The sequence below is a fragment of the Phalaenopsis equestris genome, unplaced genomic scaffold (assembly GCF_001263595.1).
Source record: "Phalaenopsis equestris unplaced genomic scaffold, ASM126359v1 Scaffold206200, whole genome shotgun sequence".
NCBI lineage: Eukaryota > Viridiplantae > Streptophyta > Magnoliopsida > Asparagales > Orchidaceae > Phalaenopsis > Phalaenopsis equestris.
The window spans coordinates 529,311-555,978 of record NW_018225623.1 but is presented as its reverse complement, the minus strand read 5'-3'; the positions used below and the strand labels follow the sequence as shown (position 1 = coordinate 555,978).

The window sequence follows — 26,668 nt, the reverse complement described above, 5'->3', positions numbered from 1 at the left end:
TTGTAAGTCAATTTTGGAGAAAATGGAAGCTTATTCTAGTTGATCAAACGGATCGTCAATTTTTGACAATGTATATTTATTCTTGATGGTGAGCTTGTTCATTTTTCTTCAGTGCATATCCTTAAAATAGAATGAGCTTCCATTTTCTCCAAAATTGACTTACAATTTGGTTATCTTCAACTGCGTTAAATAAATTGACATATCCTTAAACTTAAAATTTTTTCCCTTATAGATAGCATTACAACTCTCATGGCAACATATTAGGTCGGATAAAATCTTTCTTCCAATAATTCCTACAGTTGATGTTTCAACTCTCGAAACTCCTTAATTGTCATCTAATATGATGCTTTAGCCACAGGTTTTAAGTCTAGTAATAAATCAATTATAAAGTCTATCCCTCTCATTTGGGAAAATTTAAGTAAATCGTTTGGAAAGTTTTTTGGTTACTCTCTCATGTTAGTATGATCTTCAATTCTTTCATCTCATTTGTTATATCCTTTAATTGCATAAGGAAACCTTGATTATCAATATACAACTACTTGGAAGCTTTCAAAATAATATTGTCATTGATGATAACCCTCATTCTCCATATAATTAAAATTTTGTCTCTATGAAAATTAAATTATTATTATTATATTTTAATCTATTGCTATGAAATGGCGATATGGCTAATCCATCCTTAAGATTTTATCAATTTCAAATAACAACATGATCAAATTTGTTTTGAAAATTTTCTCATAAATAATTAAATTTATTTGACATATACTACTAACATGTATACTAGATTTATTTGGCATCACAACAAATAAGATAATAGGCATATATTAAGTACTCGAACCAATAAATTTAACCAAATCTTAATAACTAAAAGAATAACAGCCCTCTTATCAAGTAAAATTTGAACATGCTTATTTTGAATGGAAATAATAAATGTGATAATGTTGCAGTCATAAAAATATATGAAGCTCTAGTGTCAAATAAAATTTTAACAGGTTTATTTTGATTGAAAATTATGCCTATGTGATATCTGAAGCTTCTTTGGCTTCTTGCTTGGTTAAAGTATATACCCAAGGTTGAACATTCTATCGAGATTGATTATGTGTTGGAGATGAAGTAGTTAATTTTATATGACTCAATTTAATAAAATTCTTTTGTTAAGATGCTCCACTTAGTTTTTAATTCTTTTTTGTATCATTAGGACCAATTGTAGAGGTACCTTACAACATGTCTAGCTGATGATGTTAATGACAAGTATTAGAACTTGACAAACATTCATCTTGAAATATTTTACATTTCTCCTAATTTTTACAACCAATACAACTTTCATTGTCACCGGATCTTACATTTTTTCAAGTGAATTTTCTAGAATATGCAATTTGTATGCTTATCAAATCTCAGTATTTTTTTTTCCTTTTGAAAGTCGTGTCTTCTTTAGGTGGCCCGCAGATCCAACTCCACTCTCTTCTCTCTTTTTCTCTATCCACTAGCACAAAATAATCATCAATTATCAAGAGAATTAAATGTTATTCGATTACATATCTTAGGGGCCATTTGATAGTGTATCCTAAATCTAGTCAGGCGGTCGAAATGGATAAAATAAATTCTACGGAATCTTAAATCCGGATTTACCTTTGTTTCAGTCTAAATCCTAGATTTACTAAGTCCGTGGGTTTGGCAAATTTAAATGACTTAGTAGGAAGGCATGAACGAACATAGGAGAAAGACGAGGAAAGACAAGGGAATTTCACCTGCAGCTGCCCTCGCCGTGTTTTTGTTGTTTCTTCGTTCTTGAGAATTTTAGGTAATAGTGAAACAGGAGAAAGACAAGGTTTATTTGAAAAAGAGCGAGTAAGCCATGCATGAAAGTGTGTAGACGAGGTGGCCTTCTACGCTAAAGGTGACATCACCGAAGGCTTGTCCGTTTATTAGGAGTTCGATGTAGTCCATGGACATGGATATGAGGGATTCCTAGATATCTAGTTTTTTGGTAGCTTCAAATCATTGTCTTCTTAGTGGAGCTTGAAGGATAAGAGAAGTAAACATTGGCGAAGCAAAACTTCAAGAAGTGAAAAATATAAGTTATGCAATATCTTCTACGGATAGGGTTGATCAGTCCAATTCTAAGAGTTTGAGAATTTAATTTTTTCTTAGTTTAATCGTCAAAAATGGCCTGTTAATACTTTCATGTTTATTTCTTTTTAAAAAATAACTATTAATTTATAAATTTAAAATAAAAAATTAATTTAGATATCTTAATATTCAAAATTATTATGTTAATCATTTTAATCCAATGAATGAGAGCTTTGACAGTCACCTATTAGGTCATTAGTTTGCCACACTACTTAAAAGATGTGTATATGAACCAAATTTGAAGCTTAAGCTATGTTGGACTAATTTCACTACAGCCTATTATTGATAGGCTTAAGTTTCAAATGGCTTTAAATCATTGGATTGGTGAGAAAGATATTTTGTTATAACAAATTGATGACTATAGTTAATGGGATTTAACAACATCAAGGTCGACTAAATCCACTCGAGTTTAATCCAGAAAATGCTATAATCCCCTTAGTCTTAATAAGAATATATGGCATATTTTTCTATATTATGGATTAAATGTGATGTATACCCTATTGTTATCATCGCATCAAATATTTATCTCATCGCTCATCTTTGTAGAAATATGCATAAATCATTTTTTGGAGGAAGTTTCCCTAAAATCTTCCTATTCAATCAATGTGCTAAGTAGGTCTCCAAATTTATCTTGATGTTGACCTCTTGATCGATTCTGCTGAGTGGGTATGCTGGTTCGTGCATGGCTAATAAGTAATGTAAATAGAGCAATAACAACAATAAGGACATAGAACAAAAAATGGTTGTAATGAATGACAGGGAAACATCTCAGGAATCGTGGAGAAAGCTCCATAATGGAGAACAACAGGCTATGGGCTTCGAATGAGTCGTGTGATGCCAGGAAAAGGCACCAATTTGCACTATCCCAAGGGAGTGAGAAGAGATTTTAGTATATTCTCACGCTTGCAAAAATTAATAGAACGTAACAGGAATATGTATCCCAGAAACTTCTGATTTATAAAATTGTCAAATAGGGTTTATTTAGTTTCATGGGATTTGATCTTTTTTTTTTTTTTTTTTTTGTGAATGCAAACCCCATGATTAATTATATATTGGACTTGAAAAAATTGTCTATTAATTATTTTTATTTGTATTTTTGGCTCATTTTAAAAGAAGTTCAAAGTTATTTTAACCATTGAGAGGATGACTTAAAAGGAATCAATAGTATGTTTGAAAACCACAAATGAGTACAAAAATGAGAGAGATAGAACAATGACATGGAAAAGGTTGCTTTTACAATCTATAGAACCGGGACTACCTGGCAGTAGGGAAAATAACTTAAAATTAACCCTTGAGGAATTGGTCTGGATCCAGGCGACCATCAAAATCCGACAAGTAAATCTTCACTCTTAACATCTTGACTTCTCTAATTTCATACCAAATCATCGGGGGGTTGGTTCTTCATCACTAGAAATTTTTTGATGGAAGGGATTCACTTCCTCCCCCTCGATCCGACATGTCACTGTTGTGGATATGGGTGATCTTACCGGGTTGTTTTCTCTCAAAAGCGATAAACATTTGTTGCATTTAAAGAATTTTTTGTTGTATATCTTCCATAATAAATTCATGGACACCTCGCTAAGAGTTTCTCCTTGGCAACGTGATATTCTTTCTCCGATTAAGTTTTAGACGGATGTAGGATTGTAAATCAAAGATTGGTCGGGAGCTTAGGTTTTTGTGGTAGGCGTTGGATGGATTTTTGGTGGAGGCATATACAATATTTTACTTCACAAACACAAAATAACACAGTGCACATACATAAAAGAGAAACACCTATAATTCGAGAGATGGACGATCTCTTCGAAACCCAAATCCTATGATTCAAGACAACGAGCACCCAGCCTAACCTTAGGCATATTAAGCCCAATTTATACTCGACAATAATAACTAAAAAAATGACTAAATTGTCCATATTACGCTAACATAATTCTTCAAACTATTTTGGTGGGCCCAATGCTTACTCAGTGGAGCAAGAGGCAGATGGTGCCATAGCCTTTGGTCTACCATTATTCTCCTCCCAAAAAGTTGTCTTGTCCTCAAGTTGGAAGTGAGGAACTTTCCGCTGGATCAAGTCGTATGCTTCCATTCATTAACTGAAGCATTCGTCTGCACAATTAATGGTTGATTGAAATTAGGTAACGTCAACACTGGTACACTCATCATAACCTTCTTTAAGTTCTCAAAAGCCTAGGTCGCAACTTCCCTGCATTGAAATTTATCTTTCTTTAATTGCTTCGTCAGTGACCACACAATCGAATTGTAGCCCTTCACAAACTTCTGATAGTTTCCTGTGAGTCATAAAAATTCTCTCAACCTTATCATGATCTTAGGTAGAGGCCAATCCAAGATAGTCGCCACCTTCGATGGATCCCCTGACAGCCTGAGTACCATGAACACCTTCTTCAAATGGTCAATGTGATCTTCTATGTGAATTCCTCTTTTAGTTAATCGGGGGAGAGGAAACAAGAAACTAAAGGAGAAGTGAGGAGTTTGGTAGTTAAGGGAGGGAGAGGCATCAAACAATTAGGAAGCTGAAGAGGGGGAGGCGAAGCAAAAGGGTCGAAAGCCAATCATGTAAATTTTGCTCTATAAAACGTCACAACCACCTTATCTGTAGCGTTGAGCTGTTTCTGTTGCGAAGGTTGAGCAGTTATTGCCTAACCAATCAAGGCAAAGATGCTCCGTGACATCGTCGAGCTTTGAACAGGCATCCGGTGCAAAGCTAAATGACGAGCCAAGCACAAAGGAAAAAATTGAAGGAGGAGAAGAAAAAACATGAGGAAAAAGAGGCTGGCCAACCCCAATCGTAGTGCAAGGCATCTTCACTACGGAAGATCCTTTGTGCAAAAATCGCTCGATCTCGATCGAGTGAGCCGAAGGAGAAGAAGCGAGAAGGCGCGGCGACAATATTTGTGTTCGTCTGTGAGGGAGCCAATGCTTGCTTGTGTGAACTTGATCTCACAGAGGGAAGAAGTCTCATGCGTGGTTGCGGGGCAGGTCTCGACTGAAAGAATAAAAAGGGTAAAGTTTTAATATTTTAGTTAAGTTATTTATATATATTACATGTTTACATTTATTTGTGTGTTTATATTGAGCGATAAACTATGTTAATAGAAAATTTTATTGAATTAAAACTCAAGGTATATAACTTCAGTTTGGAGGGGAAGGAGAAAAATAAACCTGCACAAACTTTGGTAAGGTAAAGTTTAAGTAATGAATTTAATTAGAACTTTTCATAAAGTAAAATAATGGAAACTTAATACTTAAATGATTTAAATTTAATAGCTAATTAAAATAATAAATAATTAAATTTTTTTAATAGGAATACCTATTTTTAGGTTTCAAATTTTAGAAGAGTCGACACCAAGGCAAATCAAATAACAATTAATCGTTATCAATATGAGTACTCGTACTTTTATTCTATAGTAATAATTTATTTCTTTTCAACTATTTTGCAGTTGATGAACTTTCACATGCTTTATTTTGATTGAGATATTATTTTCTTTATCGATCATATTGTTAAGAACATTTTTAGTTGCTTGCTATCATACGTTAGAGTATGCTTTATGTAGTATGCTAAATTGAATATGATGAGCATATGAATGATATGTTGATGGTAATGTGGGGGAACACTAAGGTACCCGTGCACGTAATTGAAAAAGAATATTGATATTTATGTGTCTTAATTGACACAATTTTTAGACGGTGCTCTTATGTTGGTTGTACAAATATAGTATGATATTGATATGTTATTGATATAGTAACGTTCTTTGAATAACATTAAATATTTTTATTAATTTATTAAAAACTTGACTGACATGTATATTATTTTTTTTTCTCGTGTATTATCGTGATTTATGAGTATGAGTATTCATTGGCTTGTTTAGCTAATTATTATTTTAAATTAATTTTTAAGGTTAAGTAAGCGATTAAACCATTAACGATGAACGTTAAAAGAGACAACGTTTATAGAAGATGCGGAAAAAATAGTAACGAGGTAAATTTAAGTATATTATTTTAATTTAATTTGATTAGTGGTTCTTCGATTTGTTAAATTACAAATGAATATAAAAAATGTAGTTCCCACTATTCGACCTTTTGTTTCTGTCTTCGTTAATTCCGAGTTCTAAGTAGGGTCGTGACATTTCCAAGATACGGGTGTAAACTAGGATATCATCATTAGAATACAAATACAAATTTCTGGAGGAAAGACTGAAACACCTCGTTGATTAGTGGCTGAAATGTAGTTGGTGCGTTGGTCAGTCTGAATGGCATAACTAGAAATTCGTAGTGACTCTCTTAAGTTTGAAATGCAGTCTTATATATATCCATCAACCACATCCGAATCTGATGGTATTCTGACTTCAAGTCAGACTTGAAGAATACCGCAGCCCCAAAGAAATTATCAATATGCTTGTAAATGAGTCGAACATGAGCGAACCTAAAGCATGTTCGTGTTTGGCTCGTTCAAAATTTTTTGTGTTCTAAATGAGCTCATGCAAGCAACGAGCGGAAATGTCAGGGGCACCTACATACTACTCGATTCTTATGTATTTTACATATAATATCACAACTGAAAAAATTAAGGGCGGGCAGTACCTGTGATTTTTTAGGGAAAATCTCACAGCATTTACATACATACCAACCAACTCTTTTTTATTTAAATATAAAATTCCTAAATCAAGAAATGGATTTATTTTGGAGACATTTATATAAATACCATCGAAATACTATTTATTTGCATATCTAATGCCTCAACTTATGTTTATTATAACTAAACCACCCAAATAATTTTTAAAAAATAATAAAATTTAATACATATAAAAGAATAATATAAAAAAAGATATAAATAGATATTATTGTTCAATTATTTACTTATGTCGGGTCAAAATAAATCGAACGCGAGCGAACAATCCTTTGTTCGTGTTCGACTTATTTATAAATTGAGCTTAAAATAATTATTTGTGTTCGGCTCGTTTGCTTAACGGACGAATTGAACACGAGCTATTCGCTAACGACGAGCTTTTTTGATAGTCCTACGCATCTAGTAGCTCTTCGATTACTGAGATTAGAAGTTTTTCAGGTATCGTTTCTTTATTCACTACTTGATAATCCACACAAAAATGCTAACTCCCTTTCTTTTTCATTCACTAACAAGAATGGGCTAGAGAAGGGCCTCAGACTAGTTTGCATGATCCCCACCTCTAAAATCCTCGATCTCATCCTTTTGTACTTGGGGGTAGCAGTATGGGCACATAGTAATGGGAGAGATTCTCAATCTCGGGTTAATTGCATATACATGCTCCTTAAGATGTAGCAATATGCTTGACAACTAGAAAATTTTTATAAAATTATTGTATAAGTTGTTGGATTGGTGTTAGAACTCTGCCAATTTCGTATCACGTGTCTATTTAATGTTATGCAACTTGATCAAGAATCTTAACTTTGCATTTTGATAACCCTAATCATGGTCTTGAGTGTCACTAAGGTCTTGCTCAAAGCAGGTCATTGTGAAGCACCACCATCTTATTCCCCTCTTGAAACTTCATTATCAGGAGATTCCAATTCATCTTAGTTTTCCCTAAAAATCGCATTCATGTCATACCCAATATCATGGCATTGCTCTTTGAATTTAAGGGAAGGAAATTCTCATTCACTTGAATATCTTGCAATGTTAAAATCACCCATTTACAAAATCTCGTGCTCTTCACCTATTTCGACCCCATGATTCTAAAATTTTTCATGTCAACCATCTCAAGCCCTGATTGCTTCACTTGATTAGAGATGAAATTTTGGGTGGCCCTACCATCTACCAAGCCGCTGCTTCCTACTCTTTGATTTGTCCCTAAAGTTTTATAATGTGGTTCGGTATTAATCCCACTGCTGAGTTCAATGAGACTTTTGCCACATCTGAGTGAGGGTGTTCCTCGACCATAACCTCCTCTGCTTCTTCATACCCTATCTTGTCTTCACACACTCTGAGAATCTGTAAGGCCTGATCCCTGCAACAGTATCATGAGGCAAACTTCCCATCACTCTAAAAACATAACCCCTTGGCTTGCTTTTCCTGAATCTCTGTCTTTGTAAGACGTTTGAATTTCATCACTGATTGTGGCCCCATTATTCCTGTCCCGTGAAGCCTCTCTCTGGAATCTCATTGTTTGAGTTTTTGGTATCATCGTGGTTGTAATATTTTGGTATGATGCTCTACTTGTGTTGCTTCTATTAGCCTGCTTCATACTTTCATTACATTTTTATTTTCAACCAGCTGCGCTAATTTTATTGTTTTCTCTAATCCATGTGGTCTCAACAGATGAAGCGATGCTCGAATTTCTGGCCTTAATCTTTTCATGAAGTTTCCTTCTAACACTTCTTCTGATATTCATTCCAAATAGTTAGATAACATCTCAAATTTCTCTATATAATTCATGATTGACCCTTCTTGGACCAATGAAAAAAACTATTGGTGTAAATTCTTCTCTTATGTTGTTATGAAACACTCCAATAGTTTGTCCTTAAATTCTTCTTATGTTCTGATTGGTTGACATTGTTTTATCCATTGATACTACGCTAAAGCCTCTCCTTTCAAACACAGGGTCGCTGTAGTTGAATTTTTTTTTTCTCCATCAACCCATTAATAACAAAATATCTCTCCGCCTGATAAACACAATCATAGCCATCATCTCTTTCAAAAATAGACATCTTATCATCCTTATGCAAGGGTATCCACCCTAATTTTATTGATAGAAGCTCATTCCACCATGAAACGGGGGTTGGGTTCCCATCCTCGACCCATATTAATTCCCTTTCATAACTTATGTTCCCCCTATAATCAACTCGTTCGCCCTTATAGGCTCCTCCTAAATCGCCTTTCTCTTGGAAGGCTGCTACAACAAAAGGCATAGGCACAGTTGGATGCGGCCCTCTGTCGGGGTCTGACCCGTCATGGTTCCTTGTTACATGCCAAAATCATTGAATTGATCTTCTTCAACTCCATATCGTATGATGTCCCGTTTCGTTTGTAGTCTCTAGTTCCAAACTTTTAGATTTCGTGGAATTTCTTTTAGATGTTGCCGCTCGAATCCTCTCTCGACTCCTTCGTTCGATCTCACCTATTTAGTTTCAACCGTCCAGATGTTGCGTTATTTCTTTCAAGTGTTATCGCTCGAGTTTGCTCTTGATTCTTTGGCTCGATCCCACGCCTCTAAATCTTCTTGAGGCAGCAATGATGCTTTGATGCCACACGAATCCTTATGATTGTTGCCACTCTTGTCCATCCCAGACGCCTTAGCTCAATCACGTGGTGGACAGAGCTTCAAGATATTTTTTCATCATTTCTTCCAGAGCCATGCATTTCTCCTCCGCGGACAAGAACGACCCCTCATGGTCGAGGAATGCTCTTCCATTTGTGATTTGATTTGGCTCGGCTGTCTCTAATTTATCTTCCATGACAACTACTTTTTGGTCGCTACTCCCAAGACGATTTTTACTAATGAAGGCGGAACTACGTACTGCGCGATCTCATTTTTGTTTTCCTAGCTAGCTCGAATAATAATTGTATATTGAGGTTCGATCTCGAAGGGGTAACTTTGTACACCATGCTTCTATCTTTGGCTTCCCAGCTAGCTCGGTTCGTGACTATGTTGTGAGGTTTGGTACGCCGCGATTTTGTCGTTGGTTGCATGGCTAACTTTTAGTGTTTAGGGTTACTTCGTAAATTCCATCGATGGCGGCATGCATGAGATGGCTAGTGGCGGTCGGTGGAGTTATTGCCGAGTCTTCAGTCCAGAACATCACTTGAAATAAATTTCCTCTTTTCCTTCCTCCCTCTCCTCCAAGTGAAAAGAGGAGGTTTATTTACTGCCCCTGGAGGAGGCGCATTTTCTTCTTTTGCTGAATAACCACCCGATCGAATGACCCATGTTGATGTCCCTTGATCATAGTAGATGTTTTAATGATCTGATGGCATTAATGATCTCATAATCATGTGATCTTTGGCTCGTTGGATTCCTCCATCGAGATGCTCGGTTCTACCACAGGTACATCAAATTTGGAGTTCGTTTGACCTCCAATTAACCACCCAAAGCTTCCAAAAATGGTTTAATGTTTTGATCCGAGCTTGATTTGGCTTGCGTTGGATGAATTTTGTTATTATTGTTCGTCTCATCGAGCCAGTCAATTTGACTCTATGATTGCTGAAATCAGAGCTCTGGATAATTTTTTAATTTGAATCAGAACATTTATTGGTAAAAAAAATCCTTGAGATTCATGCTAAATTCCTTGAGATTCGTGCCTGAATCACTATCAAATTTGACTAACTTGGATATGAATCGACCATGGAGACTTAACGTGAGGCAAAAATTCCAAGGTTTCCTTTCTACATTTCAATTCTGTGATTCCTTTTAGTGCTTAAAATTTGGCTGAGATTATTTTCAAAGCAAGCTATGATATTTTGATGTGTGAGAACAAATATAACAATTATGAAAAAAATCGAGGAAAAACAGATACAATTTTTAGTGCATCTGATTATGATAAGCAAGGTCAGAAAGCTTTGACTTCATGACGATTCGATTCTTTAGTAGATTTTCCACAGAATTCAAGAAAAAAAAATAGTAAGCTTTTCCACAGAATTCAAGTAAACAAATGTGTTCACTCTCCAGAGATACCGCTTGTTTGGTATAAATGATGGTCTAACATCTGAGGACTGCATCCCAGCGAAACCCAGTCATCAAAAGGCAGTAGAATGACCTAATAAGTCAATGAATTTAATAATTTGTTATTTATACACTTTATTTTCAGATTGGTTGCTACAAGAAAATAAGGCCTGAGCGATGCACGGTAGTGAATTTATTATTTCTTGTTTGCTTTGCAGACTTCAGCAGTACAAGATAGCGGAAATGAAACTTCTGGCACAACAGAGAGATCTTCAGGTATTCTCTGCTAAACATCCTCATATTTTCTTTGCCAGGCTTCTCTTTCAGGATTTTAATTAAACTAATTAGATGGAATGAATTTTTAAGAATTAATTATGCCTTAGGAGTTTTTTTATCTTAGAAGGCTTTTGGGAATCTGCTCACACTAAAAAGTTATGCATGATTGCAGTAAAAGTCTATTTAGTACTGAAAAAACTGAATTGTTATTTTTTATATAACCATAGGCAAAAATACCTGATATTGAGAAATGCTTGGGTATTGTTTCCACCATACAAGCTAAGAAGGGTACTGGTGAGGTATGGAAATCATTTTGAACCATTCAATTTTTATTGTGTTTTTCATTCAGCAGCCTTATTTATGTTGCCATTCTATTCTTTTCCAAATGAACAGGCTTTTATTTATTTTTAAGCCAAATCCTTTTTTGCTTTGAGTTTTCATACTTGTAAATTAGTTTGAAACTATTGCTTTTTGGGAGATCCGTGGAGCCTTTATTTCATGAAATTTATTTAATTCTTTTACTGATAGATATTTGTACATCGCATTTGTAATGTCAATTATTGTTCTAAAGTTAGGAATCAGATCAAATATTAGCTTCAAAAGTCAGTTGTTTATTCTTTGATGATTTGGCATCACAAGTATTATGTATGTGCATCCTTGGGAAAAAGTATATCCAATGTGGTTTGGTGAACACCTTGGCAAACAAATCAATAATTAAAAATATCTGTATTGAGGTTGCTTTAATTATCCCTGATAATCAAAAGTAAACTCATCCTGACCTTCTCTTTAGGTTGAGTTTATGTTTTCCTTATCATTTTACTAAATTTTATGGTTTATGATCTAATTGAAGGCCTTGGGCTGTTTATTTTTCTTGTTGTGCTGCTAGCCACAAAAACATGTGCTATTTTCAATTTCAGACTTGTTCCTCTGTTTGCACTCTGGTTGTGGTAATGATTAATGGTAGTGAAGTCTTTTGGTGCTCTCTTTTTGCCCATGGTCTGGTTTCGTCATCTTTGACAGTTAGTGATACAAATTGGAAAGTCTTTATTCATTGTGATTTCAAATATGTATTGATCTTAGCTTTTGTTTCCTAGTTCATTTCTATATAAAACTTGACAATGATGATGTTATTGAGAACTGTTGTGCTCGCTGATGTTTTGATTACCTCTTTACATTTAGTTTCTTAATTCAAGTGTTTTAATTCAACACTTGGATTCCTTAGTTTAGCCATTTCCAATTTGCTATTTTAACTCGTCTGGTCCTTCACTTCTTTCCATGCTTTGTTTGAGAATTCACCTTACTTGTGTGGAATTGCTGCAGAATTTCCTTTTGTAGAATTGCTGCTGTAGTCTTTCTTTTTGCGGCTCTTTTAGTTAACCGTGTAGCAAGTTATTAGACCTTGACTTCTATGGCTCGTGGGGACTGGAGAACCTAGCTATGGTATTCTTATATGAGGAGCACTAGCTTTTCAGAAATGTAACTTGCACGGTTGCTACCATCTATACCTTTTATGAACAAAGTTTTATTTTATGATTGAAGTCACATGTCTTTTGTTCCTTTCTTCCTTTATTTTTTATGTCCACCGTATCTTGGACTAGGTGGAATCCAACATATTGAATTGGAACTTGCAATTTTATACTACATTGAAGCAGATTAAGAGATTTTTTTTTCCTTACTTTCTGGTCCTTAATGGTTATAAATAGGATCCTTAAAGTATGCTAACTTAATTAAATATTGAATTTTTGCGATAAAAATCATAATTCCTTTTCTTAATTTGAACTTGGCCATTATTGGAATTTTATATTCGTTCATTTCTTTTCTTGTGGAATTGCTAAATTTGCGACTATTCAGTTATTATTTGGTTTAAAAGAATTTGTGTTTGTTGGTTTTACATTTAATATGATCGTATTTTTGTAAAGTTTAGAATTGATAATTTGCAGACTTTATTTTTTTTTATTTTTTATTGTCATCTTTGTTTAAATTGCATTAGTAACCCTAGAATCTTAACTAGCCTATATCAAATTGGTATCAAAGCACATGATTATGGCTTCGTGCCAACTAAAGCTAATACATATTAATTGGGTCAATCAAAAAACCAGGTGGTCCCAATTCAAGTTGAGGAGTTGAGTTCGGATATGATAGAATTTAAACCAAACATCTGCAAGAATGATGCTTCCCTTAATTTTATGTGCAAATTTCCCATACAAAGATATGAAGCCGCATATGAAAAGAGTTTTCCAGAGTTATTGTCTAGGCTGATATTCTTAGAAAATTATGTTGATCATGGGATATAGTTACTGTCATTGATTATGGACTGAGCTATGCAATTAGGGAACCTACTAAACTTCCAACCTATGAAAATTTTCGTACTGAGGCTTTCAAAACACATATAAGTGCAATGTTAGTAGATGAACAAATTTATGCCCTGGGAGAACTAATGTATCAGTGTTATTATAGCTATAGTTACTTTGGACGTGGCTCTGTTGGAATAGACATGTTTGTCGATTTAGTGCAAGAAATACAACATCATAGCTCACCCAAGTATACTACTTTAGTTGGTGCAAAAATTACTGGAGGCGGCTTAGGAAGTAGTGAGGTATTGTATGTGGTCGGAAGAAAATTGCAAAGCAGAACACGAAATATCAAAAATAGGTTAACGAATACAGAAAACAGAATACTTATGATCTTTAATAAATGTGGTTTGGTGCAAATCAGGCTGAAAGAGTGATTCATTGTAGATGCATTTGAAAAGTTGACGCCTTTAGCTGACGACCAATTCTGGATTGTTAAGAAGATTAATGACAATGCATACAAGGTTATTGGCTAGGAGACTTCAACATTTTGGCTACCATTAATGTTTTTTCTTGCTACCATTAGCATCTCAGACTTGTCTTCTTACTATGAGAAATCCTATCCTGTGCTTGACATACCGAGAATTTTCTTGCCTAGGCTATGCCGTTACATGATTTTTCCCACCCGAAAAGGTGGACCAGTTGTGTGGGACCTTATTTTATATTACTTTGAATTAGAATTGGGTTATTTTTGCATAAAAACTATTTATAGACTTTTGCTTTGGTTTATGCATTTGGAGACCATGTTCTCTAATATTTCTGCCCTAATGAGTGCTATATTATCTTCTTGTTGTAAGTGGTGCGTTAGTACCTTGTTCAAGAATAGTTGGTGAATATCCTTCGGTAGTTGTACCTTGCTGAATTTGTCATTTCTTTGTTCTCATTGTTGTTTTCAAGCCCGAACATCTGCCGAACTTCCTTAATCCTCTTCTAAGCTTTGTCTATAGGGCATATTCTCTCTTCTTTGCTATCTTACAACCATCTCTTCGCTAAATTTGATGCTTTAAACACCTTCTAGGAATCCAATAGTAGTGTCAATTTTAGACTTAAGACTTTTTTTACAGTATAATTTAGTCCCTTATCGCATTAAATCCTTTTTTATCTTTCTTCATTTCAGCAATTGAGAGGGGTTGGTTGCGTGAAGTACTGCATGAAGTAAGTGCTGAGGATATTGCTCTCTCTTTATCATTTCAATAATTGTTGGGTTGCTGTTAATTATTGATTTGTAACTATTTATTTATTATTTATTGGACAGGCTTGATATGGAGTTCTAAAATTGGAAAAGGGTCTATTAGCATAGTATAAAGTCATTATATTATTTAACAAGTAAATGATAAATAACAAAATGACTGGCATAAGCCTAACCTTCATTGATAATAATGTGCAACAGAGATATAATAATCTGTTGAGTTCTTTCTTGTTTTTGCCACCTTTATCTAACGCATATATCTTTATATTTATGAATCTATATCTCTATATAAGAAGTGCAAGAAGTGGGGAAATAATTCTCTCAAGATATGAAGGAGAGGGATTCATTTTAAAAAGCTCTCTTAAAGTTTTTATTTTTTTATATTAAAAATATATCATGAATGATAGGTGGATTCCTTGAATAAATAAAAATTAACAAAAGAAACTCTTAAGCCAAATTATTTATTAAAATGTTTTTTATTAACCATACTTTCTGCTTTTGTCTCCTTCTCTCTCTTAATAATTTTTTTTTCTACAATAGAGGCAAGTCATGAATTGATGTGACTTATGGCTTGTAGTCATTTGAAATATAATTTTCATTGCGAGCAACATTGTTTAAGTCCATCTTCCATTAACCCATAAGCCCAAAGCTTATGTGACATTTTTTTAAAATTTATTATTTATTGTGGCATAATAAACAAATGTGGTTTTAAAAAAGGTTGCAACAAATTCTTTTGGGGTTATTGGGTGTTGGATGAATTAAGCTCAATTATTTTCTCTGTTCCACTTGTCTTTTAGATACATCGAGATTCTTTCATTTTTTTTCATTCTATTTTTAATATACGAAGTGTTGGAAATTGCTAATTTGAGTGCTTGATTAGGAAGAAATTTATTTCCTTCCCTCATAATATATTTCAATATTTATATTTATATTTCTATTTATTAGATATTTCCTAATTTACTATTTTCCTACTTGGTGTGATTTCTAATTTAAATGGATTCTGATTTCTTAATTTGTGGACCAGTATGTTAGCACTATTATATATATGTAAAATTCTTTTCTAGATTTTTTAATGGTATTTGAGCCACCGTCCTTATCGTCCATCTGAGAAGATCGTGGAGCCTCCGTTAACTCTTCGCTCTGTTTCAGCTTCATCAATTGTGTCGCTCGGCTCGCAGGACACACAGTTCTTCCTTGATATCGGTAACGCTTTCTCACGTATTCATGCTCCCAACGACAGAAAATCACTGCTCTTCAACACATGGAACTCTCTCGCTTGGTTCACTCAAAATTTTTCACCGTCACCTTTGTTCGTCACTCATAAGCAGCCCCAACCTCCTTCCTCAGTTCAAATAGATCTTAGATCATTCACCTTCTATTTGAACCCGCTCAGTTTGGCTTCACCTCTTCTTGGGTTTGCTAAAGTTGTGAAAGAAGCATCTTCCTCCCTTGGTTTTTTTCGAGAAGCGAGTTATTCCTCTTGATTTGGGCTTCCCATCAAAGAAATTGAATTGTATAACTGAGTTCTATTTTTGTTTGACTTCACACTCTTATCATAATCATCTACAACATGACCTCACAGTCATCTTCATCAGAAGTCATATTTAAATTTGAGCCTACATCTTCAATCTCTATTACACCGATAACTCTTCTTAGCTTGTCACGAGTCATAAACTATAAGGTCATAATTTTCTTCAATGGTCACGATCCATCTTCATCTATGTTTATGACAAAAAAAAATGTTGGATATGTCACAGGAGAACTTTCGACTCTAGAAGGAACAAATTCCAAATGCTAGGTGCGACGTCTGGTTTCAAATACCCGAAGGAACCAGAGAAGGGGAGAGGAAACGAGGAGTCGGGAAACCGAAGGGATATTTTTGCTTTATAAATTGTGAAGCGGGGAGATGGAGGCGACATTGTGAGGATGACTTATCAGGGGAATCGATCGACGCAACAACAAAACAAGCGGATCGACAAGCGCAAGTTAGGGCTTCCTCGTAGCCGAAGGCAACGACGTCGGCGGACGTCGGCTTTCTGTTGAGCAGAGAAGAGGCGGCATCGGTGTCGTGCAGAGGAGGAGGCGGCGTCGGTGCCAAAGGAAGTGTGAAGAAAAAGTTGAAGGAGGGAAGTTATTGCGGTGTGAGGGCTACCCTTCGACTGAGCCCTAGCAGAAGCGGCACAGTGCATGTCTGTGCGGGTCGAACGAGTTTAGCGAAGGAGGTGATCGAGCCGAAGGAGAAGAAAAGAGAATATCGTGCTGCGACCGAAGCTTAAGGTATGTGTTATAAAGGATTAAATATTATCAAAATACATTTGTTAGGGTTCATTTGGTTTGCTGAAAATGAAATGTAATGTAAAAGGTTTGCAACATGAAAGCAAGACGATCGACAGACGGAAGTTAGGGCTTTTCTATAGCCAAAGGCAACGACGTTGGCGGATGACGGTGTCCTATCGAGCAGAGAGGAGGCGACATTGGTGTCAAGAAGAGGAGGCGGCGTCAGTGTCCTGCAGAGGGAGAGGAAGCAGGAGGAAGATGCTGGAGGGAAGTTATCGCTGTGTGAGGCCTACCCTTTTATAAAGCCCTAGCAGAAGCGACACAGTACATGTCTATGCGGGTAGAACGAGTCAAGCAGAGGAGGTGATCGAGCCGAAGAAGGGAAGATAATATCATGCGGAGACCGAAGCTTAAGATATGTGATATAAAGGATTAAATATTATTATTAAAATATATTATTTAGGGGTCATTTGGTTTGTTGAAAATGAAATGCAATGTAAAAGGTTTTCAGAGTATTATGATTATAATGTATCTGAAATACTTTTGTGTTGTTTGGTTCACTGTAAAGTAAACGTAAGCCTTTTTTTATTTGATTTGAAGTAGATTGAAAATAATATATTTTTTTGTCTGGCAGTGGCGGGCGGACTGGCGGTCAGAGGCTAGCAGCGGCGGTGACAGGTGGGCAGCGTTGGGCTGTGGGCGGCTAGCGTCTATCGTCGATGGCAGGTGGCTGCCGACCTATGGTGGGGCGTAGCAGTCGACGATGGGCGGGCGACGGTGGAATCCGGTGGAGGGCAAGCAGACGGGAGGCCAGCTGTGGGCAGGCGATCGGGCGGGCGGTCGACGACGGACAACTAGAGGCGGCTTGCCTGTAGCATTTTATATGAATAGTGTAACTCAAATTCAACCAAGTGGGCCAAATTCTAAATTCAGTCAAAATGAACTATGGTGCAAACTTCAAGTTCATTCATACTTTAATTTGTATTTGTAATTCTTTATACCATATATATTATTTTCTTAAATCCCTACAAAAGAATTACATCACACCACTAATTCACTCAACCAAACAGTCCCTTTGTTTGTAGATGTGTAATAATATCATTAAATATTTTAATAATAATAGAAATATGAAAGATTTATTTAAAGTATGAAAGTAAAGCCTAAAATTACTTATGTTAAATTCGAGTGAAAATTAATTATAAATGTGATTTAATATTAGTTTTGTTGGTCAAATTAAAGTAACATGATTACTTAAAATAAAAGTTTTTAATATTAAAGTAACATATGTAAATAAAAGATAATTAATGATATACTTAAAATTATATTTTCATGATATTTTAGGCAGCTAACTATTTGAGATAAGATTAAGCTTTTTTGAAGATTTAAGATAAGTACTTATATTCTTATACTGTGATTGCTATAGTAATATTTTTGTTTCTTTTAGACCAAATACATTTACTGTTATTGTTACTAGTTATATTGAAATTACTTGAAATTCACGATTTCTGATTCTATTGAATTTTTGTTCACATATTGTAGGAATGATGTGCCGACCCCACTTAGTGAAATAAAGGTTGTTGTTGTTGTTGATGTATTGTAAGAATGTTGTATACTTCTCATTTTCTTAAAATTATCATGGATATTGAATGTTATACAAGTATATTGACTGTTTTGTAAATAATAATGAAATATTCATTATTAAATAGTGATTTTCATAGTATGTTTGCATGTGCATGTTTGACTATGATAAAGTCATCAATTTATAGTACTAGTGGGGAACGCTAAGACACTATGTACGTTAATGGAAAAGAATATTGATATTGAAGTACTTTAATTGTAAAATTTATAGACGATGCTTCTGTGATTGTGCGTATATAGAATGATTTATATATGTTATTGATATAGTTAAACTCATTGAATAGCTTGAAATATTGTAAGTAATTATATTCTTAATATATCAAATATTTTATTAAAATCTTAACTGAGATACATATTATTTTATTTTTTTTCTAGTATTAATGTAATTTAGGAGTGCGAGCATTCACTGGCTTTAGTTAGATCACCGTTGTTTTAAACTAACTTTTCAAGTATAATTAATTGATTAAAAGATGAGCAATAGAGTATAAAATATTTATAGAAGATGCGAACAACCTGTAATGAGATAAAATTAATCGTACTGATTTAAATTAATAATTTTGTCATTTATTAAATGTTAGTTATAAAAAATGAATGTAAAAAATTTATTTCCCACCGTCCGACTACTTGTGTTCGCCTTGTTATTCCAACCCAAGGTTGGGTCGTGAGATTGTGGCTGAGAAACTAATAGGCCATATGATTATGTCATAGTTAATAAATTTCATGACCACTGAGGTTGGAAAATTTTTTGTTCTATATGATAGTTTAAGAGATATCGGAGGTTACACGTGAACCTTATTCCAGTACGAAAAACTCAAAATTCTTTGAGATTAAAACTAGAATACATGACCTACGATAATGAGAATTGAGTGTTGCTCAATATTTCAACGTTGTCACATGTTGTTGGTTGTAATTGGGCATGTATGAGGTTTATTCTTGGAAATGTCTTGATAAACCTGTCTTAAATAGGAGAACTATTGGACAAGAAGGACCATCAATATTCTCCTTGGCCTCAATAAATATCTTGATGAAGTCAACGGGAGAATCATGATAATTAAATTCATCCCTATTATTTGGGAGGCATTTGCAAAAGTTTGAAGGAAGGAAAGTAAAAAGAATTTGATGATGACTGATAATCACACCACACAATTTGTTGAAGGCTCAGTCTTGTAGACTCACAATTTATCTTTGAATAAGAAGTTAAAGAAAGAACAATTATATTGTGGCCTTTGTAAGAAATTTTGGTCATGTGAAATAAAAATGCTTTAAATTACATGTCAAAATCGCATATTGGAATTCATCTAATGGAAAATATGATACTAAGAAACCGTGCAAATGTTGTTGTCACAACCAACAACAGTTGGAAATTCAGTCCGTTCACTAGGGAACAAATTGAGGCGCTGTAGAAAATGCTTAGGTAATTGTTTCAATTCTGGACTAATATTACAATTCTCTGATGAGTAACCTACTAGTCGAGTTAGCAATAAAGCATATTATCTTTTAATTTTATTGTCTAAAGCAATAAACTAAAACCTAGGATAGTTGACTCTAGAGTCTCAAATCATATGATGGCATCAACGTTTTAAAAAATTGCAACTCATGCATCAATCACTTTGCATTTCTAATAGTTCATGATTTATTCTCACTAGTAATATGAACTGGATCAATCAAATTGACAAAGGATCTTCTCTACTTTGTTCTTCTCGTTCTAAAATTAAACTATAACTTACTCTTAATCAACTAACTTCTGACTTAAAATTTATGACTAGATTTTATTCCAATTTTTATGTTTTTCAGGCCGTGGATCTAAGAAGATAATCGATAGTGCTGAGATGCATGGTGTTTTATACTTTCTTGAAGAAAATAACTTTATCGATGGACAAGGTCTTCCGTCAAGTCATCTTTGAGTCTATTAAAATTCTGTCAATTCAGTTTCATTTGAAAGTCAAATAATATTAAGTAATTGTCATCTAGGCCATCCAAATTTTTTGTACATGAAAAAGATGTTTCAACCTTAATTTATCAATAAAAATTCTAATTTTTTTCAATGTGAAACTTGTCAACTTGTAAAATATATCATATATACATACTCTAAATTGCAATAAAAGCCTTCACACTATAATTCACAGTGATATCTAGGGATTCTCATAAATAAACAATATAAATGAGGCATGATCGTTTGTATCATTCATAGATAATCACACAACAATGTAGTCATTTCTTATCAAAGAAAAATCCGAAACAACCACAATATTTCAATCATTTTATTCCATGATTCTCACTCAATTCCAAGAAAAATTCAGGTTCTTAAAATAGATAATGCTAAAGAATATTTTAATTCAATCTTTAGTTTTTATCTTTTCAAGCATGGTATTTCTCATATAAGTTCTTGTATAGATACTCCTCAACAAAATGGGATTGTTCAGAGGAACAATGTACACTTACTTCAACCGACTTGTGTCACTACGTTTTTTAATCATGTACCTAAATAGTTTAGGGAGGAAATACTTAAAACCACATATTTCATCAATGGATTACCTAATTGAGATATAAAATTTCAAATTTCTTGTAACTTTCTCATGGAATCCTATCCTCACTCTTTCTTCTAACTTATTATTAAAGGTATTTAGTTCCGCCTTTGTTCACATCCGCCTGTAATATCACACCAAACAATCCCAAATCTCTAAGATACATCTTTCTTGGTTAATCCTCCAACAAAAAAAATTAAAAATGCTACTCTCCAATCACTAGAAAAATATGCAATTTCATGCATGTCTCCTCTTTGAAAATCAACCTTATTTTTCAAAATCTGGAATTGATGAGGATAACTCGATGGAGTATTAGATTTGGGACCTTTTTCAAGACTTCCAGGACATTTTTTCTTCAATTGAACTAAATCTTATTACTCAATCAGTTCCATTTGAAGAACTAAACTTTGACATGAAAACAACCTCAATCTTCTCTACATCGAACATGTCACCAACTGCATGTCTACACTTGAATAAAAAATACCACTGAGCCTGTAGAGGACATTATGCAGACTCATGACTATGAAGGGCCAAAACCAAGTTCTTATGCATCTTATAATGATAATGGTTTGAATTTCTCATATCATGACTCTCTTGTACTATTGGGTGATGACTTTAATCTACCATTTGCACACAAGACAGGTGTCTGAGGGTGCACTAGTGATTTAATTGAAAAATATGTAGTTTATGAGAAGTTACTATCATCTTATAGGGCTTTTGTGATAAATGTTGATAGTGTGTAGGTTCATAACTTTATCTAAATGGCTCTAAAATTTCTAGCATTAAAAGAAGCAATTGAGGAGAAAATTCAAACTCTAGAAAAGAATAGCACATGGACACTTATAGAGTTACTTTATGGAATATATTATGTAAGCTGCAAATGAATATTCACAGTCAAATACGAAGGAGATGGAAGTGTAAAGACACTCAAAGCTACACTTAGCCAAGGGATTCACGCAGTCTTATGTAATTGGCTATCAGGAAGCCTTTGCATCTGTTGTCAAATTTAGAACTATTCAATTTCTACTTTCGCTTGTGGTAAATCATTTTTAGGCTTTATACCAACTTAGATGTCAAAAATGCCTTTTTGAATGGGATCTTAATGAGGAAGTCTACATGATTATACCTCCAGGTTTGAAAAATAGGTCGTACAATAGGTTTGGTTTGCAAGGTGAAGATGTCCTTATATGACTTGAAATAATCTCCTCATTCTTGGTTTGACCGATTTGCTAAAATTATGATTACAAAATGATATCATTAGTGTCAAGCTGATTATACAATATTTGTTAAGTTTAAATTTAGCGGTAAAATTACTATTCTCATAATATATACTGATGATATTTTCTTGATAGGTGATGGGTTAACATATTTAGCATACATTGCATCTCAAACTTGCATGGGTTAACATATTTAGCACCATAAACTTAAAAGTAATAAGAATATACACATTCATATCCGGCATTAAACATTCTTGCAACATTGGCGCACACAAACCGTGTGCAAAAAGGAAATTCTTAGAAAAAGTGCAAACTAAAATACAACCTCGGCTTCATTTACTTCAAATAATGGTAATGTTTCTCATCAAAGAAACTATCAGCATAACAAATAACAAAGCATGTATATGCTTTTGTAAATAAGTCCAGAACTTAAAGTATTGCCTCTTGCTCACAATAACAAATCCATATGCTTTTGTAAATAACAAAGCAGAAATACCACTCAGTTCACATCTATTAACATTACTGAGCAAACGAATAATTGCCAAACAGGTAAAAAAATTTTGAGCAGCTCAAAATTAACATTCATAACACATAGCATCAAGGAATCAATTGTAAGCAGGGAAACCACAATGAATGTAGCAGTGTAACCACAATCATTATGCAAAAGAGAAGCTTAAACTTTATTTTAAGAAACAGATAATACTGATAGTCCTTATCTAAAGAATCCACAACCAAGGAGATGAATACACATCCGAAAATGATAGTGAATTACAATATAATACATCAATTGTTAACTAAAGAATCGGTGATTGCTTCACGTAACTCAGCCATCTCTTCGACACCTTCTCCATCACCTATGTTTGGACTGACGATATCATCATAATCCGTAATTGTTTGCCTCATTTGACATTCGTATGCTTCTGAAATTATTGATTTGTTCCCATCTGTACACTTGCGAAGTCAACATCAAACTGCGAATGATGACGTCGTATGTAATTATGGAGAGTCATCATTATTGCAGCGACAATTTTAACTTATTTTTGAAAGAATGCATTGGCATATCTCGTAGAATAACTAATTTATTCTTTCAAACACGAAACCTCTCTCAATCAAACCTCATAATGATGGGTGATGCATATTGAACATCTCTTTTCTTCCTCATACCCTTGACTTCCCCTTTCAAAGTCTGATATGCCATATTTTGTGTTCAAAAAGAGCTTAAGAAATCTTTATTATAATGGGTAACCAACGCCCACTAATTTTTTTCCTGCATTTGTCCACCATTGGCAGTTTGACTCAACTTAATGAATTTATTAATAGATTGTCAACCAACGTTGAGGCAGTAGGGGAATTTTGTGCAAATGGGACTGAGTGGCAAATTTAAAGACCCGACTATCGTGCGCGCTACCCTCTTACCCACCCAGGGTGGAAGTAAAGCACATACTAAATTCACATGCTCTCATATTTTGTGTAGGTAAACCACACCGTCCAATGTACGCGATCTTATCAGCATTTGACATATCATTAACATGTGTCCTGTTAATGGCATCAATATAATCCTGTATCACATTTACTTTTGCTTACATTTAAGAATTTGTATTTCTCCGGAATATGAGCGTGCAAGAAACATCAACTTGAATTATGATATGCACCGATGATCACAGGAAATTTGTTTAGGAATATTTTGGAAAGTTGCATCTAAGGTTTGATGATTGTGGAAGACATGCGTACCAAAGCATTCAAGCCAATTGAAAAATATCTACTGACAGTTTCAGACGAGTATTGAAATCACTCATAGCCTGCTCTTATAGACTAATTGTGTGATAAAATATTTAATGTTATAGCTAATGCCTCCTGTGAAGTTGTTCTTGAAGAGCCATGATGATCATAAATAGTGTGGAGCTCACTCAAATTATTGGTAAGATCACTTGACTCCTACGAAACAGGTTATAAAACCTTGTTGGATGACCCTCAAGCATTTTAACTATCCATTTGCTTCTCGTGAAAGACGAGGTCATGCATAAAGTCTGAGAGATATACGAGCATGGTATTCGGTCAATAGACAGACAACCGTTGTAATAATTTTTCTAAAACGTTTTCTATGTTCTCTATTGATAGCATCTATTGCTGAAAAAAATTAGGAACATTACCGCATGACAAGATATCATTACTATTAACATTTTAACGAATATATTATAAACACAACATAACAGTGCAATATAAGATGAATGACAACATCATAGAACAATCTAGCTAATGTAATATCATCTCAAAGCAAAGAAAAATTAGTACAATTAAGTAATTGTTCTACCATAAAATAAAAAAAATGTAGACACCAACATAATGTGTTCTTAACAATACATTAATTACAACAGTACTTTTACAAATACAAAACTTAATAAGCAAACTCCACTGAAAGAAATATAGAAATGATATAAATTAGTTATCGTAATTTTCGTAGAAAAAGCGCAGGTAATGAACCCTTTGCTCAGGTTGCATAGATATGAAGAACTCTCTTTTGACAGGATTTTCAAGTAGTTTCATGGAGTGTAGATATAATGACATATCTTCATAAAATTCCATAGTTTGCTCTAAAATCTTTATCACATCAGGAATAGATGAAAGATTTGTAGCATTAGATTCTGAAAATAAATTAGTGCATATTGTTACCAACTCTGATATTTGACTCCTTTGATACACAAGACCTATTTTTTTAGGGTTGTGTCGCGTCCTAGCATGATTGAATTAATTGTGTTCATTTATGTCATGTGTTGATATCTGAATTGGTTCATTTTGGTTGTCTCTATGTTCTTGTGATTCTTGAGGAGTCCAGGCATGACCACCCGTTGAAACAACGCTGCTAAACATGAGATCAAGTTGCTCCTCTAGCTCGGGTTCGATGCTATCATACCTAAAATTTTTAGCGTTTGACACAACCTGTCATTTAAACAATCAAAAGAAAAAGTCATATCTACAATTTCTACATATAATTAAAATAGAATTACTGATGATTTAGAAATCATTTCACTTCTAATTTCTTCTTTCACTAGTTGATACATCAATGGTGTTTTAATTGGATCTCAACTAAGTCCAGTAGAACTTCTTTTGAGCTCTTTCTAAATTTTTTCAATCTTTTTTTAACTGATCTCATTTGTTCTTTAACTGAGTTTATTTCATACAATTTTCTTGGTTATTTCATACAATTTTCTTGTTTTTTTTTTTTTTGGAAAATCTTTTGTAATATACTATCTTTTGTTGAAATTGATTGTTGGTCTATTTTCTAATTCAATCTCTTTCAAGTAAATGTCACAAAAAATTATTTTTGTTTCTTTCTCCCAAATAGTGGATGATATGTTTTCAAATGTTACATGATCAAGAGAATAGCATCCAAATACTGTAGTAGAATGAAATTTGCACAATTTTCTAAATATCAATGTATGAATTTGATATTAATGAAACAAGGAAAAGAAAGTATTTGACTTCAATAAATTTGGTCTGCTCTCAATGAATAATCAAAATTATAGTGAATGGATCAACTTTGTAAGCATGCTTTCTTTTAAATAGTTGGGAATCATTAGCAAAAAGCAACGATCAGTATTCACCCCGGCCTAAGGCTTTTCAAAATATATCAAAACAAGGTTTTTTTGTTTATTTTAAAATAGTTGGGAATCAATCAACCATTGAAGAAGAGCACTTCTTCAAGGATATCAAGAACTTCTTGTTTCCAGTTTCACATAAGAACTATAGTTAAGCTAAGCTAGTTGCATTTTCGGGAATTCTAATATGAAACCTTTGAACCTGCAGCTCCTAAGGTACGAGTGATTTCTTAAGATTTAACCCACATCATTTTGTCACTCGATTTGATTACAACATTAAATTAATGCTAAAACTAGACAACCATGGTGTTTACAGGTATGGGGAACAGCTTTGCTGCAAATTTTGAATAACTTTTATTTAAGACTTTACCATATTTTAAACCTCAACATAAACACCAATCCGACAAACAATAAGGTCAAAGCCTTAACAACACTAGACAATGAAAAGACAATGAAAAACACAAAATGTAAATCAATTAAATCCTGGAACTTCAAACTTTGGAGTGAAATAAGAGGATGAAAGAAAGATGTCGGGAGTCTACTTCATGCAAAATTAATATTCATTAAAAAAAATCTGGATCAACTTATAATAAAGACTTCTTGGTACAAAGCCTTCCTTAAATGTCAATCTCAGCTAGGTTTTTTTACGGTGTTAAGAATTCTAGAAAGAAGAAATCTCAATATCGAGAAGCATATATCATATAGAATAAAAAAAATCTGCATAAAATATTTTTTGTATAACTTAAAAATGGTAGAAAAATGCAAATGCAAAAAAAAAATAAAATAATAATGTAACCGTATCATTATTCCCTACA

The 26,668-nt window shown here is 33.9% G+C and overlaps 1 protein-coding gene across 1 annotated transcript in view; it reads left to right on the top strand.

Annotated features, from left to right (window-relative positions):
- The window catches only part of LOC110036419 (probable prefoldin subunit 3), a 49,797-nt gene that overhangs the window by 6,681 nt on the left and 16,448 nt on the right, over positions 1 to 26,668 (top strand). The window contains exons 2-3 of the mRNA XM_020740857.1: positions 11,003 to 11,060; positions 11,288 to 11,359. Of these exons, the coding sequence (XP_020596516.1) occupies positions 11,003 to 11,060; positions 11,288 to 11,359 (130 nt within the window). The remainder of the gene's footprint in view (positions 1 to 11,002; positions 11,061 to 11,287; positions 11,360 to 26,668) is intronic.